The sequence below is a fragment of the Cydia splendana genome, chromosome 2, assembly GCF_910591565.1.
Source record: "Cydia splendana chromosome 2, ilCydSple1.2, whole genome shotgun sequence".
NCBI lineage: Eukaryota > Metazoa > Arthropoda > Insecta > Lepidoptera > Tortricidae > Cydia > Cydia splendana.
The window spans coordinates 11,317,444-11,335,098 of NC_085961.1; the positions used below are offsets into that span (position 1 = coordinate 11,317,444).

Sequence of the window (17,655 nt, forward strand, 5' to 3'; positions counted from 1 at the left end):
GATACATTTTATTAATTCATATTGTGCTACTTTATTAGGGATTACCTAAACCAAAGAAACCTTTTACCTTTTACCTTTATTATATTCAGAAGTAACTTAGTTCCTGACAACTGGTGGATGACCCGTTCAAAGCTAAATTACAAAGTATAACTTTCAGTTACACAAAACCCGTTTCTCCCTTCCAAGAACCCAGTTAAAAGCAGCGGCGATCCTGAATCCTTAAAGAAACAAACAGAAGGAGCATCGCCGGATTTAATAATTTATTTTGTTTGAATTTGGAAAATACACAATGTTGGATTTGAAATAAGTACCTATTCAGAAGTGTTCTTTTGGAGCAATAAATTAGCTTTAAACAAGTCCAACAGTCGAAAAGATCAAATGAATGATGAAAGCACGTAAATTTATCACAAATGATTCACCAAATACCTACCTACTCATAATTTAGTCAAACTAACCAAATAAATACAAATGTTAATGCTAACCTAATTTCAAAAACAACCCAGCTATTAATGCATTTCATCTACGCTTAAGAATCTGAACCAACAGTTAATTTCTAGTGACGTAAATAAAAATGGAAGAGGCTTTCCTTGGAGGGAAAAAATAACAAATATATCTCTTAAAGTAAGAAAACAAACAACGTATGTTAACATCTGTCGCGGAACTCGGTACAGACGCGCGCGCGAGTATTAGTGTGCGTCGATTTGTTGTGGTGTCGGTAAACAGCTTACACTCTACTATTCTAGTGAGTGAAATAGAATTATATAAGTATCATAAATAATATATTTTTTTTTTGTTAGCCTGGTTAAGTGTCCCACTGCTGGGCAAAGGCCTCCCCTCGCTCCCTCCACTCAACCCTGTCTTTTGTAGTTTCCCGCCAATCCAGACAAAATACGTCCAAGTCGTCCCGCCATCTCCTTTTCGGTCTGCCTGCACTCCGGCTAGCACCATCTATGGTGTTCCGTGGGTCCCACTCCGTAACCATTTTGGCCCACCTTTCAGGGTGCATGCGGCAGACATGTCCAGCCCAGTCCCACTTAAGCTTAGCGGTCTTGACACCTACATCTACAACTCTAGTTCTGAAGCGCAGTTCCGTGTTTCTGATTCTATCAGTCCTGCGAACACCCAGTATACTGCGCTCCATCGCTCGCTGGCAAACCTTGAGTTTGGACTTCAAAGCCTCAGTCAATGACCATGTCTGAGCACCATAGGTTAGGATAGGCAGGATACACATGTCGATGAGTTTGCGCTTGAGACACAGGGGAAGGTCACCCTTCAATAGCGCCTTCATGGACCAGAAGCTCTTCCAGGCGTTATCGACACGTCTATTGACTTCTATGGTTTGCCTGTTTTCGAAGGAAGCTATCTGGCCCAAGTAAATGTACTCATCAACATACTGTATATCCTGCCCATCTACCGTGACCCTATGTTTTGCTCTGTTGGTCATCAACTTGGTCTTCGCTCTGTTCATTGTGAGTCCAACTTCAAGGCTCGCAGTGCTGAGGTCTTGTAGCATGAGTTGCAGTTGAGATGCAGTGTGGGAGAAAAGGACAATGTCGTCGGCAAAACGCAGGTTAGTTAACCGTTTATTACCGACGACAATGCCCAACCCCTCCCACGAGACCGCCAGCTTTTTGAATATCTCCTCTAGGCAACTGGTGAACAGTTTAGGAGACAGCGGATCGCCCTGTTTAACGCCTTTCTCTCTCTCATAAATAATATAAGTAAACTTAATCGTATGTTACATTCACGCTTGCATTTGCATATCGTCGGATGACAAGCAAAAGTCACTAAGTACCACCACAAGTTCATAGCCATAGTGAACCATATTAGTACTAAAAGAAGGTCGATTTTTGTTTAATTTTTTTTTAGGAATTAGTGACTTTTGCTTGTCACCTGACAATATTATCTAGCAAATAAGATTAAAGAATTAAAATCATCATCATCAGGCATATACGTTATACGTTCAAAACAAGTAATTTTTATGTTAGTACTAATCCTCAGCAATTTGGGGAATTCACATTTTAGAGGTAGGTATGTATATTTTTTTTTAATTAACCTTGAATTGGTCCAGACATAAAAACAAAAACAATGATATGGATATCGTAGAATAAATGGGAATCTATTCATAGAAATTCCTTACATAAGAGTTAGCAATAACACCATTACTTAGTAAGTAGGTATAACTAAGCGAGCGCGCTTTACGTTTTCACTATTGTTTTACTTTTTTTTAATACGCATATTTATGTAATTTTGTTTTATTAGGTCTAATTTTTATGTTAGTTGATTTGAATTTTCAACGACATTACAACCCTTTTATTTTTTCATAAGTAGTACAGATTTTACATCATTCACGCATTTGCGTTCATAACTGTACAAAATGCTTGAAATTCAATACGTCAGTGTTGATTGCAGTTAATTATAAATCCGTCTCCCTTCCTTTGTGCAGCTATTTATACTCGAACATCTTAGCCAATTCGATTTCGACTCTACTCAATGATCACAGAGTTCATAATTGTTAATCGCCCATTTAGAATTCGGTTGTTTAATCTGTACGATCTTAAATCAAATCGAAATCAGTGTTTAGAGTCCCTTTTAAGCGTATTACTTCCGCCAATAAAAAACTTTTCTTTTGTCCGGTCCGTCTGCGTTCAGACGAGAAATCTGTGTCTTAGATCCGTTTGAAGTTGTTTAAATTGGATCTGATTGGTTTCCATCTCGCTTTAACCTATAAATGATATTAATATTAATTAACCCTTAAACAGGCCTGACGTATTTTTTACTTTTGATTACTGATTCGGGTAGGTAATAGCTTAAAAAGAAAAGTCATTTCTTGATTTTTTTTAGTACCCCTAATTCAATAAAAAAAACCCGGTGGTTTTATATGCCCACTGCTCGTGACCAATGGTGCTACGTGGTCCTTATATGGCCACTGCCTTGTTAGCCATACAGAGTAGTTTTAAGGGCAAGTCATGTGCACATCACATTTACACTTGCGTCACAAATTGCACTAACTGCCAGCACTTTCTTGGCTCGCATGGATGTCGTGGCTCGTAAGATTGACCGTTGAATAAATATTTAATTTAAAAACAAAAGGAAAATATATTACTTGTGTACTATGAGGGTTCATTCATAGTAATGAATCTTACCCTTAAATGTCATGTAAACTCCCTGCAGGGCAGAGGCCACTTATAAACCACTCGAACGTGCCCCAGACGGGCAGAGGTTTCATATGAACCACAAACTTTTAGATCGAATATTTTATCAGAAAACAATAACTAAGGTAAGTTATGACTTACTACACATACATTATCTAATAATCTACCATAAAAATACAAAACAAAATACTTACAGTACTTTTTTTGGGCGTAGCGAACTTATACAGCGGGAGAAACGTACAAAAACTGCCATTTGTTGTCGATTTGAACTTGACAACTAAATTTTCAGAGATATTTGTTTTGACACCTGTCATTTTTTTACGTTCTGATATCACTCACTTAATAGACTTTACGGCAATGACATTTTGCGGTCGTTGTATTTGCTCAGCTCGCCAAAAAAAAATCATTTGCTATGTGGTACTTATAGATACACGTAGGCTTGGTCTTAAACTTCCGCTGCTGTAGGTAAATTTACGTATATATATGTGTAATTTATGTATTAATTGACAATATTTAATGAAAGATATTATTTTCATTGTGATCTTATTTCATTTATTGTTACAAATAATTATTATAGTAAAATGTCAAAGTTTAAATACAATACAATACAATACAAATCTTACAATCTACAATACAATACAATACAAAACAAATCCAAAAGTTACTAATGTCTTAACCTAAACTAACAACTAACAAAACAAAAACTATTCACAAAATTCGTTCCGAGCCCCTCCAGATGCAAAGGAGCCCATCACGCTCGCCGCGTTGCTATGTTGAACCGCGATGGACAACCTTTGCATAAGGAACGACCCGGAGCGAGGGTAGGGAGGGGAGGGGCTTAGTTCATTTGGACAGAAATAATAATTATTCGCTGATACGTTGAAAACATTCACCGAAAAAATCATATGCCATCGTTTTGATAAAGACAGGTAAATGATTGTATTTTTGTAGGATTGTATCTTTATCAAAACGGTGAAAAAAAAGGAAAAATGAAAACAATGAAAAAAAACGCAACCTCGAGATAAGGCCATTTATGCTCCGTTTACGACTCATATTTTGACGCTATCTAGGGGACTTTCCGTTGACCTAGAATTATGAACTAATGCAAAAAGCAATGACATGTAGCACAAGTAAAGGAAAAATTCGAAAACCGGATATTTGTAAATAGGTATATGTATCACAAATTAAGGTGACAGTCCATTTCCAACGACAGCAGCACTACCATTCATTTTACTATGGAAATTGACAATAACACCGACGCGTTCGTACTAGTAGTGCAGCTGCGGTCAGAAATGGAATGTTACCCTTAATTACTTATTGGGGTTATTAATTTATTTGCAGTGGATAAACTAACAGCGACTTAACCCTTTGCAACCGAGAGATTGAGATTATATTAAGGCCTAATAAAACACGACCATCTCCGTACCTTAGCATCTAAGGCTTAGATACTCACTCGGCTTCTATAGGTATATGTACTTACAGTTTTACATGTGATAAGAAATGGAAAAAACCGGGCAAGTGCGAGTCGGACTAGCGCACGAAGAATTCCGTACCATAATGAAAAAAAAATGCAAAAAAAACGGTCACCCATCCACGCCCGACGTTGCTTAACTTTGGTCAAAAATCATGTCTGTTGTATGGGAGCCCCATTTAAATCTTTATTTTATTCTGTTTTTAGTATTTGTTGTTATAGCGGCAACAGAAATACATCATCAGTGAAAATTTCAACTGTCTAGCTATCACGGTTCGTGAGATACAGCCTGGTGACAGACAGACGGACGGACGGACAGCGAAGTCTTAGACTTTTGAAATAACATTGCCAATTGTAAATGTATTCACAAAGCCGAAGAGAGCGCCGGGCCGTGCATAATACAAAATTTTGTAAATGTATTTTATTTTGCAATTAGTAATATGCAGGTATAAGACAAATAATTTTTATTGTAACATTGTATGCATAACCGTAGGTATTTTGATTGAAACAGCAGTGATTCGCTGTCTTTTGACTAGGCGGCCTCAGTGTTAAGGATGACTCACGTTAGACCGGGCCGTGTCCGGGCCGGAGCTTCCGGAGCTTACTTTTCTATGACATGACAGGCGATCACGTGATGCTTTTCATAGAAAACGATGCGCCGGAAGCTCCGACGCGGACACGGCCTGGTCTAACGTGAGTCATCCTTTATGGTACACTGTATTGCGAAATATTTAATCAATTGGCGAGTTTCCCGTAGGTACGTACATAACATAACGATGTTGAGATTGTTGAGTTCAGCTGGTATCAGTACATAACAGTAAAGTCGACTGATTCAAATGAGCAACGCGTGCTGATTGCTAGCGATATAACTGTTTCCAAAATACTCCACATTTGCGTTATTATACTTAGTTTTTGGCAACAGGGCTTTCCAAAATATAATTTAACCGGTTTAAATCCGGCATCAAATGAACTAGAATAACTATAGAAGTTTGCCTGAAGCTCAAAATGACCCCACGTGTATTGTGTAGGGAATCCCCTCGGTTCTGATTTTTTATGGCAAGAACCGGGAATTTCCGGTTCCGATGCTGTTTTTGCACAGGAAACCTGTACCGGTAGAGCACTCTAGTACTCTGCTCCGAGCGAGTCAACTGGAGATACAGTCACCTACAATAATATGTTACTCTTCGAAGGTCGTAAAAATATATGACACGCTCTTATGGCTCTACAAATAAGATCGTGTCAGATATTTTAGCGGCTTTCGTTATGTAATATATTATTGCAGGTGACTGTACAGCGCGCAGTTTGACAATGCCAATTTTTATTGTTATTGCCGCTCAAGAAGTTTCGATGAAATTAAATTTTAGCCAGTCAAAACTTTTCTTGACCAACCGCAACTATTTTTAATAACGGAAAATTGTGTATTGGCACTATTGGGTAATATTTAAAACTGGGAGCTTTATTCGCAGAGATAACTATCATAGTAATGCCTGGACCGTTTTCGGAAGCTCATTTTGTATGGAGAGCTTTAGTCTATATTGTTACTAAATGGAAATCGGAGTTATACTTAAGGAGCTATTCATGTTATGATTTTCTCATTGAAAAAGTTACACCTGTGCACTAACAATTAATATAGAAAAAGGATACTAACTTAGATATGATTCTACAATAATAAATTAAAGCTTATGAGTGGGGTTTGATGTCAGATGGGAACTCGAAGTGAAGACCACCGAAAAACTACTAAATTTTATAATATTAAATAATGATTACTGTTGGGAGCCATTAATAAGAAAATATAGAACACTCAGACCTTGTATAATTTGTCACCTCTTATGAGGTTAACTGCCCACACGGACGGACTGTACCTCTCAGTCTCGTCATCAAGGTAGGTATAAAAAAATAGGGAACCTAATCTAATCTAATAAAAAGTCTTCATATTGTAGCGCCTGGAATCCAAAAACCAGACACCCATCATGGTAGCGGGTAAGCTGTGGGACCTGCGGCTATTGTACATACTTAAGTCACATTACTTGATTGTTGGTGGACAAAACTTTATATTTTTTGTAAAATTACGTAGTTTCACAAATTCCACATTCTATGCCTTGCCGAACGCGGTCATCGTTATTCGTTCTCCATTTCGCACACACGTATATAGTTATTAGCACAGCTGATGATAACTACTCTGGCTCTTTGCCACGTCACAATTCTAACTAACCATTCCTCTAACTCCATCTAACTTCATCTCCTTTTTAGCTGATGATTGAGTGTATTTTCTTTAATAGGTAATTAAAAATAACACACTTTCATACTAGTAGGTACAATTAGGCATCTTGCCTTAAACACTTAGCCAAATCAATATTTTTTCTTGAAGGTAGCATCTCTAGGGATAAGAAAAGAAAAATAAAACCGATCAAGTGCGAGTCGGACCCGCGTTCCAAGGGTTCCGTACATTACCCAATTTTTAACAATGTATTTTTTTAAGTATGTGGAACGTGAATGAAATGTCTTTAAAAAACCCGTAGAGGTCGGATCAAAAACTAAGTAATTAAGTCCGACTTACGCTTGACTACACATTTCTAATAGGTTTTCCTGACATCTATAGGTAAATAACTATTTTGAGTATTTTTTTTCAAAATTTTAGACATAGTAGTTTCGGAGATAAAGGGGTGGGGGGGATGTCGGACATGGGGGACAGACGCACAAGTGATTCTATAAGGGTTCCGTTTTTTCCTTTTGAGGTACGGAACCCTAAAAAGAAAAGAAAAGAAAAGAAAATATTTATTAGTAACATCGTTACAAGTCAGTTTGTAAATTTACATTTAAAGCCCAACAAAGACTAATAACGAACTAAGGATTTCTAATACTTATAATTGGCACATCATTATTTAGCTTGCGTATAATTAACATCAACATTAATGTAACATGAATCATAATAATATCGAGAGATGTATTTACTTATATGTAAATAAATGAGCCTCACCTAGCAGGGAAAGGGGTTCAATTAATCCCGGACTTAGCATAAAATCAATTAGGAAGTACCTTAGCTAAGGGTCACTATAATTAAACGTAAATATTTATAGAGAAGGGCACAGACGGTCATCAAAATAATATTGATTCAGGCGTAAGACTGAAGAACAGCATTTTTATAGGACATTATATATAAAACAATGACATAATAACGATTTTAATATTCAGGTATAAGCTAGGTACTAAAAACTCTTCAAGAGTTGGATTTTTACCGATTACCGGCCGATCTCGTTTTTGTGGGATAAATTAACAATGAAATCAATGCTATGATAGATCATTGGCTAATATTTTAAAGATTTACCCCGTTATTCATAAAACTTTACGGGCCTGATTTAGTTAAATTATGTTATATTTTTTTTTTTTTTTTTTTATGGCTTTCCCCTCTTGTGTGTATTGGCAGGAGGGATTTTGCCAATGACGACGTTTTAAGACGTACTACGCACGATAAGAATGTTCGGTGAATAATTTTGATTTGGTGATAGGAATTGTGCTGGGAATCTAAAACAAAAACATTTATTGTTATGGACATCACAGACAACACATGACATATGTACAGTTTATTAGAAAAAGAGCGGGAAAGGCGATAGTTTTGACAGTTAGGCAGCATGCCAACATAAGGAGAAAAATAAGAGATGGACAATAGATATAAGATGACAAGTATTATAGAAAGAGTAGAGCAAGTAAAGCCGTTAAAGTTTTATATTATTTTCTTGTATGTGTTTAAGAATAATTCCAGTGATGGGAGGATCCATGAATTATTATGTTATATCCCTTTTTTACAAATACATAAGTCAAAATGACAGTTAAAGACAAATGATTCATAGCTAATTCAGGCTAGTAACGCATTTATGAATAACGCTATTAGGTAACTTAGGGTACCTGCATAAAACGTATATAGTATTTAACAAATTGATTCTCAGCTTAAACCAAAAGCAGGTATTAACATTTTCACAAATATGGTAAATATTTCTACAAAATAAAACGATATTAACGTATTTCAATTCTTGAATTAGCTTACTCGTTAAAAGGTGAACACATTTCAAATTAAAGAATTCGCTGACGTGAAAAATTTTCATCTCTTACCGTTTCTGCGAGGGAACGATTATGAAAGAACCTATTTGTGATCAGACGCACATAAGTTTAAATTAACCAGTAGATTAAACACTCATTATAAGATTAACTTCAATGTGTTACGTAGAAAACGTATCTCTCTCAGATAAATGTACACTTTAATTGCTTCTTCACACAAGATTTCAGCGGTACGCTTAAACCGATCTACGCTGAATGCGAAATCTCTTCTGTCCCTCTCTGTTTGCTTCACACATAGCCTGCAACCCCTACGAAAATGATCTTGCATCCCTATCTCGCAGATCCTCAGCTGGCTGGAGCCAAATCCCTTATGTAAGTCAGTGCTATTCGTCGGGTTGACGGGGCAGTACGCGCGCGACGCGCTGCCTACAATGACGAGATACAATTCTCGATTCCGATTATTAGCGGCCAGTGATGTACAAGGTGATTTCGAACTTATATGACTCGGTATAAAACAGTGATTTGACATTTATGGTTAGCCGTAAATTTTGCGAAATAGCGTGCCGAAGCGAATTTTCTTTAAAAGTTCCGCGCTAGGATTAAAAGCAGATTTATCTTGAAGTACGACGGTGACTTCGGGTGTATAGTAATACCAGCATTATGCTTAATAAAATAATACACGCCACGCTCCAGTTGAAGCTGACTGTTTGGAACGATTTATTTCAAGCAATCCCTTATTTTAAGATAAAATAAAAATAGCTCAGTAACTTAGTGGGATAGAATATATGACGTGACATTCGTTTTAAAGGCTGATAAGTGTCATTCTGTTATTAGTCAACGGGTTAATTACGAACTAGTATAAATGTTGACAGATTTAGTGGCAGAAGGTAGATTTTAAGTGACTATGAGTTGTGACATGACGCCGGGCTCAGCTTAGTCATTAATTAATTTTTAGTAGATGCTTAAAAATAAGACGTCGTTTTAAGGGTAGTGAAATTCGGTGTAAACTAATTAAGTGACAATGACAAGTTAGTGTAATAATGAAATTTAATTAGAAATTAGTGAAAATATTTAAAATGGCCGGAACTCTGAAAAGGATAAAAAGGCTTTCATTCTTACTGAATGCTCTGCTTCTGTGCATCTCTATGATATACGGTAAGTAATTCTCATATTTTTACTTTTTTCACAGACGTTTTCTTTTTCCATTGATACCTATTCAGACTATGGAAAATAGATGTACCTACGAGTAATCTATATATAATAATATACAGCGTAACGTAGGTCGGATTTATTTTTATAAAATACTAGTTACCAAAAATTTTTTATAGGTAATATTGGTATTTTTAAGCGAGGTATGTAAATTCTAAATAGTGGTGCTCTTTAGAATATACAATCGTTGTAAAAACGTTTGTAATAAAAATTATAGTTGTCTATTTTTTTTTTACTATAACAATACCACGCACCGTACGTACATAATACGTGCCTCATGCTTGTTGAAGTTATGGAACTAAAAATTTAATTACATTTTAAGTCATCTATGTATATTAGGTACTGCAAGTTTTTAGAATTGGCAACATAGAGATCCTGCAATAAAAAGAGGCCTTTTATTTATGGTATAGTCTCTTTTTCATTTTTTTTTGTACATTTCATTTGGCTGTATGTATTTATTTTTTCAAGAATTATGGTAATTAAAAAAAATGCGTTAATACCATTTTTAACCGAGGAAGTTTTTATCTTATTACGACATAGAGAAAGAAGTGATTTTAAGTATCTAAATGATAAAATAATAAGTAGTGTTTAGTAAAATTTGAAATAAAACAAAAAGCAATGAAATAATGTCTTCTGTGGTTAAATTAAATAAAACCGGTCATGTGCGAGTCCGTTTAATTCGCGCACCGAGGTTTCCGTACAAACTTTCAAATTTTTCATGTAACTATATTCACGAAAGACTTTTGACCAGAAGTATACTAAGCATAATTGTGTACAGCGCCATCTATTGGCAAATTGGCTAACTAATTTGCGCGACATGTATGTATGTTGGTTTTTCAGGGATAATTCTTTATCATGTGAACCGATTTCAACAATTTATATTTTATTTGAAAGAAGGTGTTTTTTGTGTAATCTCATAGATATTTCAAGTATAATAAACACCCGCAAAGGGGCTTACATTGAAAATTAAATAAGAAAATGTTTTTAGATCATAAAAAAATAATAAGATAGAGGTGTGATTATATTTTTTCTGCAATATTTATGATATTGTTATTATCATGTAATTCATAATTTTTCGTTGGTAAACTTCGGAGATAAGGGGGGGGTGGTATTTTTTTCACATTTTCCTTCAAAAGTCAAATGGATTTCACTAAGAAAAAAAAATTGTTTTGTATTGTTCAATTCGAGCTCTTTCAAGTGATACCACTCGACCTAGTAACGAGACTTTGAAATTTTGCCCCCTCTTTATATTGGGCATTTTCCATAATTATTAAAAACAAAAAAAATACACTTCCAATGTGTTTGAGTTAGCGTTGTTCATAACTATTCAAAATTTCAAATCGATAGCTTCAGTAGTTCTGGAGATATTTAGCGATGTGACAGACGGACGGACAGACGGACAGACTCGCGCCATAAGGGCTCCTTTTGTACCTTTTTGGTACGGAACCCTAAAAAGAGCTGTTATTATAGTTAGTAGATAGCTATTTTCCGTAAGAAAATAGGGCAGAGTCAGTTATATCGTACCAGTTTTTACTCAAACGTCGACATTATGTTTTTGAAGGCAGTTACAAATGTACTTGAATACCTAAGATGCATATAAAAGTTCATCAACTTTAAGTGGGATGTAATAAAATACATAGTTAAAAAAATACGACTTAGCCCAAGAGTTGGTTAAATCGTACCATCAAGATTAAAGTTATATCTATGAAACATTTTGCATGTTTATTGGTTACTGTAGGTTTAAATATCAATACAGGTAGGTATTTATTGCCAGAAAATATACTTGATCGTAAAAATCGTAAGTACCTATGCTAGTAACCCATAGTACGATTTAAACGATAAGGTAGGTATGTTTTGAAATAATCTACATAACTATATGAAAAAAGGAGTTATGCTCAACTAAGATAATTTAGTTCATTTTACTACCCACGGAATAAAGTCTATTTGTAGTTAAATATTTTTTATTTGGTATTTTTGATTTATCTAGAACATAAGTTATGATATTTTTTCTCTATCGTCCGTTTTTAGCCCAATGCCACTTCTGTTCTGGTCAGATTATAGGATATTACCATATTACTTGATCATTGTTTGGCGTCTCACGTGTACCTAAATTAAACTAGTGCTGGTACGATTTAACACGCGGGACAATCTTAGCCGACTCTCCCTCCCTCTCTCTCTTTTTAGGGGGATTTATAGAGGATTTAAACCTTATGACACAAATATTTCAAAAGCAGCGAGAGGCTTTGGATTGATATTGGAGTACCTATGTTATCAAACTTTCATTGAATTCAAACTTACATTGTGACATCAAAATGATATCTAAATGATGTAAGTCGCCCTCGTGCATCTCGCTCGCACCAATACATGGACGGACAATTATGATTGAAATGGACGCACGACTGACATCATTTCAGATATAATTGTCAGGTTACAAATGTAAGGTTGAACTCTCATAGCCAATGTTATAATTATACAATCTTGTTAAAGCCTGCCAATTCCCGAAAGTTACAAGTACAAGAAATACAACTCAATTATAAACGTACCTACATACCCGGGTACCGAGTTTCATGAAGTTCTCAGATAATTTAATTATTTTTCCCGCTTTGTAGGAAATTCGGAGAGTTCGCGCGGATTCAGCGAGTTCTGAGGAATAGTGAATTAATACGTGTTTAATTCAATTTTGCTCTAACTCTGGCTTTTCTATTGTCTTGTCATGGCTCGCTTTTGATTTGCTTCGTTTAAGTATAATGGTTTGTAATTGGAAACGTGCTTGTTTTACGTAATTGGAAAGAGGTGGGCTAATCATTTTATTGCGTGTAACATATATATACTAGCAGGGGTCGTATACGAGCTTAAAATACTTCTTGATAACACTTACGACTTAATCTTCATTATTTCATGTTTGCGTATAAAAAGAAAAATATTAGCGTGAAATTAATTAACTTTATTTGGCCTTTCAAAGGCTATATTTACTTTCAAATGACTTATAGACACTTTCAAATAAACCGTTTTCATACCTATTTAGTGTATGATCATTTAACTTCTTTTTAACATCAAGTTACTCTCGCCTATAAAAAAGGAGTAATGATAATGACGATATCAAGTTTCAAATCAAATAATTTCTTTCTTTGTGTTAGTGTGCTAATTGAATGTAAACTAATACCTACTTTTCTGGTAGCAGGTTTTTTGTGATTTGTAAATTGAAATTATACACAAAGTGCTTAAATGTTACTCGAATATATTATGTATGTCTCTAGATTTCAGATTTTGTTGAAAACGAAACTCAATTTTCAATTAGAAATTCAAAATAGGACGCAGAATATAACTATGTAGTTACAATAGAAATTATATATACCTATGTAAATAGAGAATACAGAATAGAATAGAATAATTCGGCTGCCCTAAGCAGAAAACAAGTAACCCAGTTTTGACAAATTTTTGAGTAGAGCAAAAAAACGTAATTTGTCAGTTTTGTTAGGTATTTGGTCTAAAATGTAACAACTGTTTATACCATTATGTTAAAAGCGATAAAATTAAGCTTATACAAACTTTATTTTTTGTTATTCTTGTATATTAAACTTTGTACAGGCATAAAATGTTTTCTGTGTAGTTTACTGCCCGAAAATCTCAGAACCATTCTACACAAATTCAAGTATCTCGTGTTTAGCTTGGAAATAGCAAGCAGTTTAGCTTCTTAAATACTAAACATATTTGGCTCTCTGCTCAATCACTTTTCCAATTTTCATGCAATTCTGAAGAAAATGGTACCAAATGAAAGCTAATAACATAAGCTACCGGAAACTGATTGTTATTTCTTTCAGGTTTATCGACTTCAAAATCCCTGTTAGATAATAAAACGCTTGAATTTTTTTTTTATATTTTAAGGTATTTTCTATTGGAAGATAGACTTTTTTTTAATTAGTGATTGATGTTGCCATCCTCGTACCTTCTGACACATGGTTATTGGTACCTATTTCATCGATTTTATTTATTTTCAGAGATTATTTTGTGATACCCATTCCTTCAACAAACCCTCTGTCTTCATGGATGGGTGGTACCTACAGGATCCTGCTTCCGAACTTTTCTTTTTTAGGGTTCCATACCTCATAAGGAAAGAACGGAAACCTTATAGGATCACTTTGTTGTCCGTCCGTCCTCCGCCCATTTGTCTGTCAAGATCTTTTATCTCGGAAACGCGTGGAGGTATCGAGTTGAAATTAAAACCACATACTCAGGTCTACATTCCCTTAAAGATGTAGAAAAAATTCAAACATCTACATTAACGTAAAAAAAAGATACGGTGGTTTATGCCAAAATATGTAAGTATATTTCGACATTCTCAAGGGATTCAAAAATTAAAGGGTACCTAAGTAGGTAGCTAGGTCAACGAGAAGTCCCGTTGCCCTAGAATTATGAAATTTGGCAAGTAATATTGTATTACATTATAAGTACAGGGAATAATCTGAAAACTATAAATTTGTAAAAAATAAAAAAAACAATAACTAAATTTGTAAGGAACGCTCGGTGGGCGAGTCCGACTTGCAGTTTTTTATAGTCCTATTTGACAGACGTGTTTGATAGGAATGAGGCAAGTGCATGGAATGGTGAGAGCTGGTGAGTTCATAAAAATCAATATTTGGGGACAATCTTACACTGGTTGACCTAGCCCCAAATTAAGCAAAGTTTGTACTATGAGTACTAGGCGACGATATATACATACGTGTATAGATAAATACATATTTAGGTACATAGTTACTTTATTTACTATTAAACTTTACTTGTAACAAAGTAAAAATCTAATTAAATCCTTCAAGTCATTTTTACCTATTTCTTATAAAACCATATCGATCTGAAATTTTGCTGATATACAGTATACACCTATTTATGGTAAGTAATTGGTGGATCTCTTTAGTCGCTAGAGTTAAACTAAGAAAAGTCTGCAGAGATTTTGACAGCACAAGGTCAATCTCGAGAAGTCTATTAGTAGAGTTAGACCAAGAAAAGTCTGCATAGATGTTGAGAGCACACCAGTGCAGGTGTTATTTTAAACGTCAAACTTCTATGAAATTATGACATATAAATAACACTGGCACTCTCTCAACATCTCTGCAGACTTTTCTTGGTCGAACTCTACTAATACACTTCTCGATATTGACCTCAGATGATTCACTTTACCAGATAATAAGTGTATTTATAAAAATTCAATTTTTGGCATTATTCCTGGATTAAATATTATTTCCCTTTTGGTCAATTGAATACAGTCAGTTGTTGTTTGTTCCTAATTTTTTCCAAAACCTTTGGCACTGTTACTGCATAATTATGATTTCCTCTTTCTTTGGCGTATTCTAGTGTTCTGTTTTCATTACTGTATAGTCTACAGTGTAGACAATACAGATAATTTTAATTGTTTTAACAACACTTTTTCTTTAAACTTAAATTTCACAGACTTTTCACCTTTGACAGGAATATTGCTAAGCAAATTTGTTTTCTATGTATGTCTTTAAACAAGCTACCTTTTGTATAACTATGTAACTAATTTCTAATCTAAATCGCAGATTGTGTTGGGAGATACTTGTTTTACCATTGTAATAAACTAATTCGCAGTTACGAATATCTACGCTAAACTCAAGTATCTCGGTCATCTATATGAATTACAAGTATCTCTGTTTAGTTACTTGTCTTTAGCGTAGAAATGGGACATATACTTGAATTTAGCGTAGAATACAGGGTCAAAAAAAGATACTCGGATTTTAAAAACATGATTTTTTTGAAAACTACACATTATTTTACAATTATTTTTTTGGTGAAAGATGCGCCTGAAATAGTAGATTCCAAAAATCCAAAAAAACCGTTTTTGAAAATTTTCGAGTTACTTGTTTTCTGCTTAGGGCAGCCGAATTATGTAGGTATAGCGAATATCCCACAATGTAATTGGTGTAAGTATTGCAAACTTAATACCTATATCTGATAGGCATCAGTATTATGTTGTGACCTAAACAATACAACGTAAGCCGTGAAGGAATTATGGGTTCTACTAGGCATCACTCAGTATTAAGCCAGAAACCTATGATGCCTAATAAAATAAGTACATTATAAACCTCTTCAATTACGATTTATTTTTGTTCCTTTTGACGGACTTCGGACTAACAAGAGTATTAACTGCAACAGCATAGGCTTTTCTAGTCATATCTTTTTTTAAGTTTTCATCAAAGATTTCAAAAGTATTGCACCTAGTTGTACAAAAAAGGCACAAAACCCATTTGCGCACCAATTTTTTGGGCCCACTTTGTAGTGCCTGTAAGGCCCGTTTTTACAAAGTTAATATTATGTGACCGCGGCCGGCAAAACGTCCCACTTAGCCGTTTGCCATAACGACGAGATTTGCTTGTATCTTTATAGGAATAACCGGTCAAGCGACCAAAGTGGGACGTTTTGCCGGTCGAGGTCACATATATTATAAGTCAATGGTTTTCAAGCGCTAAAATTAGGCAAGTAGACAGGATTGTTCCTCCAAATGGGATAGGGAGGGAAAACAAGAACTATATATTATGTAAGTAGCTAATATAAATATGCATCTACTATATGTGCCAAAATTATTGGTTAGATTAGTAGTATGGTTAATTACTCCTAATTACTAGCCCGAATTAAATTCAAATAAAAACCTTCGCATGTAGCCGGGAATCGAACCATTGGGGTCAAAAACTGAAAAATGGAGGTTGAAACTTGTGGAAACCTCGACTTGCTAATCTTATCTTATCTTATTTTATCTCACATTGCTGCCCCAAATGCCCGGGCGCTGCGTAACTATACTGCGCGCGCACTGTAAACCTATGCTTCACTGTCTTTATATTAGGTACCCAGGAAGTTCTTCTTCTTCTTCTTATAGACGTTCTATGGATGTTCCGTTTCGCCTAGGCACGTGTCCAAAGAAGTTGAGGATCCGAGTTTTGACCGTAGAAAGCAACCGCAACCCAGGAAGTTAATTGCCTGCTGTTACTAAAAATTATATTAAATTCAATGTTCAAAATGGAGCCTCCATATTCTTTGCACTAGATATAAAACTGGTGTTTTTATGAAACGAATCACATTTTATAACAGCAACAAAGACCAGTGTGAAGCGTCTTTAAAACAGGAAATCATTTTTAAGAGAAATTAAGGAATCACCGTGTCCATGTACTTATTGAAAATGTTGACGCGTCCTTCGCATTATGAGTGACTTAATGCTATAGTACCTACATATAAAGCTACCTAGACCTTTCACTAAACTTTTTGTAACTGGTTGATAAGGGTAGGTAAGTGTTATAGAAACTTGTTGAGGCATAATAGGCCTACCACGCGTCGGGGTGTTATTAAACTAGCAGGCACATTTTTATTTTATAATTACCTACGAACCTGATTTAATATTAGTCTCACGGCTCGATTCGGAAAATGCATTAGATTTCTACTAGACTTCAACAAGTTACGATACGGATAAATTAAAGATATTTGTAAGATAGATATGTAAAATTTGACGTTTCCGCGATTCTGGAGGTCCTCTTGAACGATTTCTACTAGACTTCAACAAGTTATTACGATACGGATAATTTAAAGATATTTGTAAGATAGATATGTAAAATTTGACGTTTCCGCGATTCTGGAGATCCTCTTGAACGATTTCGACAAGTTATCACTTAGATATCCAAGTCACATCTAGTCGATATCTAAGGTAGATCTAGTTGATCTCTAAATCGTCTCAAGATCTTGTGATTATCTCGAAATCCGAATAGG

The 17,655-nt window shown here is 35.0% G+C and overlaps 1 protein-coding gene and 1 long non-coding RNA gene across 2 annotated transcripts in view; one reads left to right on the forward strand and one right to left on the reverse strand.

Annotated features, from left to right (window-relative positions):
• LOC134804118 (uncharacterized) overlaps positions 1-17,655 on the reverse strand; it is an 805,015-nt gene that overhangs the window by 31,188 nt on the left and 756,172 nt on the right. The window lies entirely within an intron of this gene.
• The window catches only part of LOC134804009 (uncharacterized), a 76,752-nt gene continuing 68,150 nt past the window's right edge, over positions 9,054-17,655 (forward strand). The window contains exon 1 of the mRNA XM_063776867.1: positions 9,054-9,834. Coding sequence (XP_063632937.1) covers positions 9,756-9,834 — 79 coding nt within the window. The 5' untranslated portion in view covers positions 9,054-9,755. The remainder of the gene's footprint in view (positions 9,835-17,655) is intronic.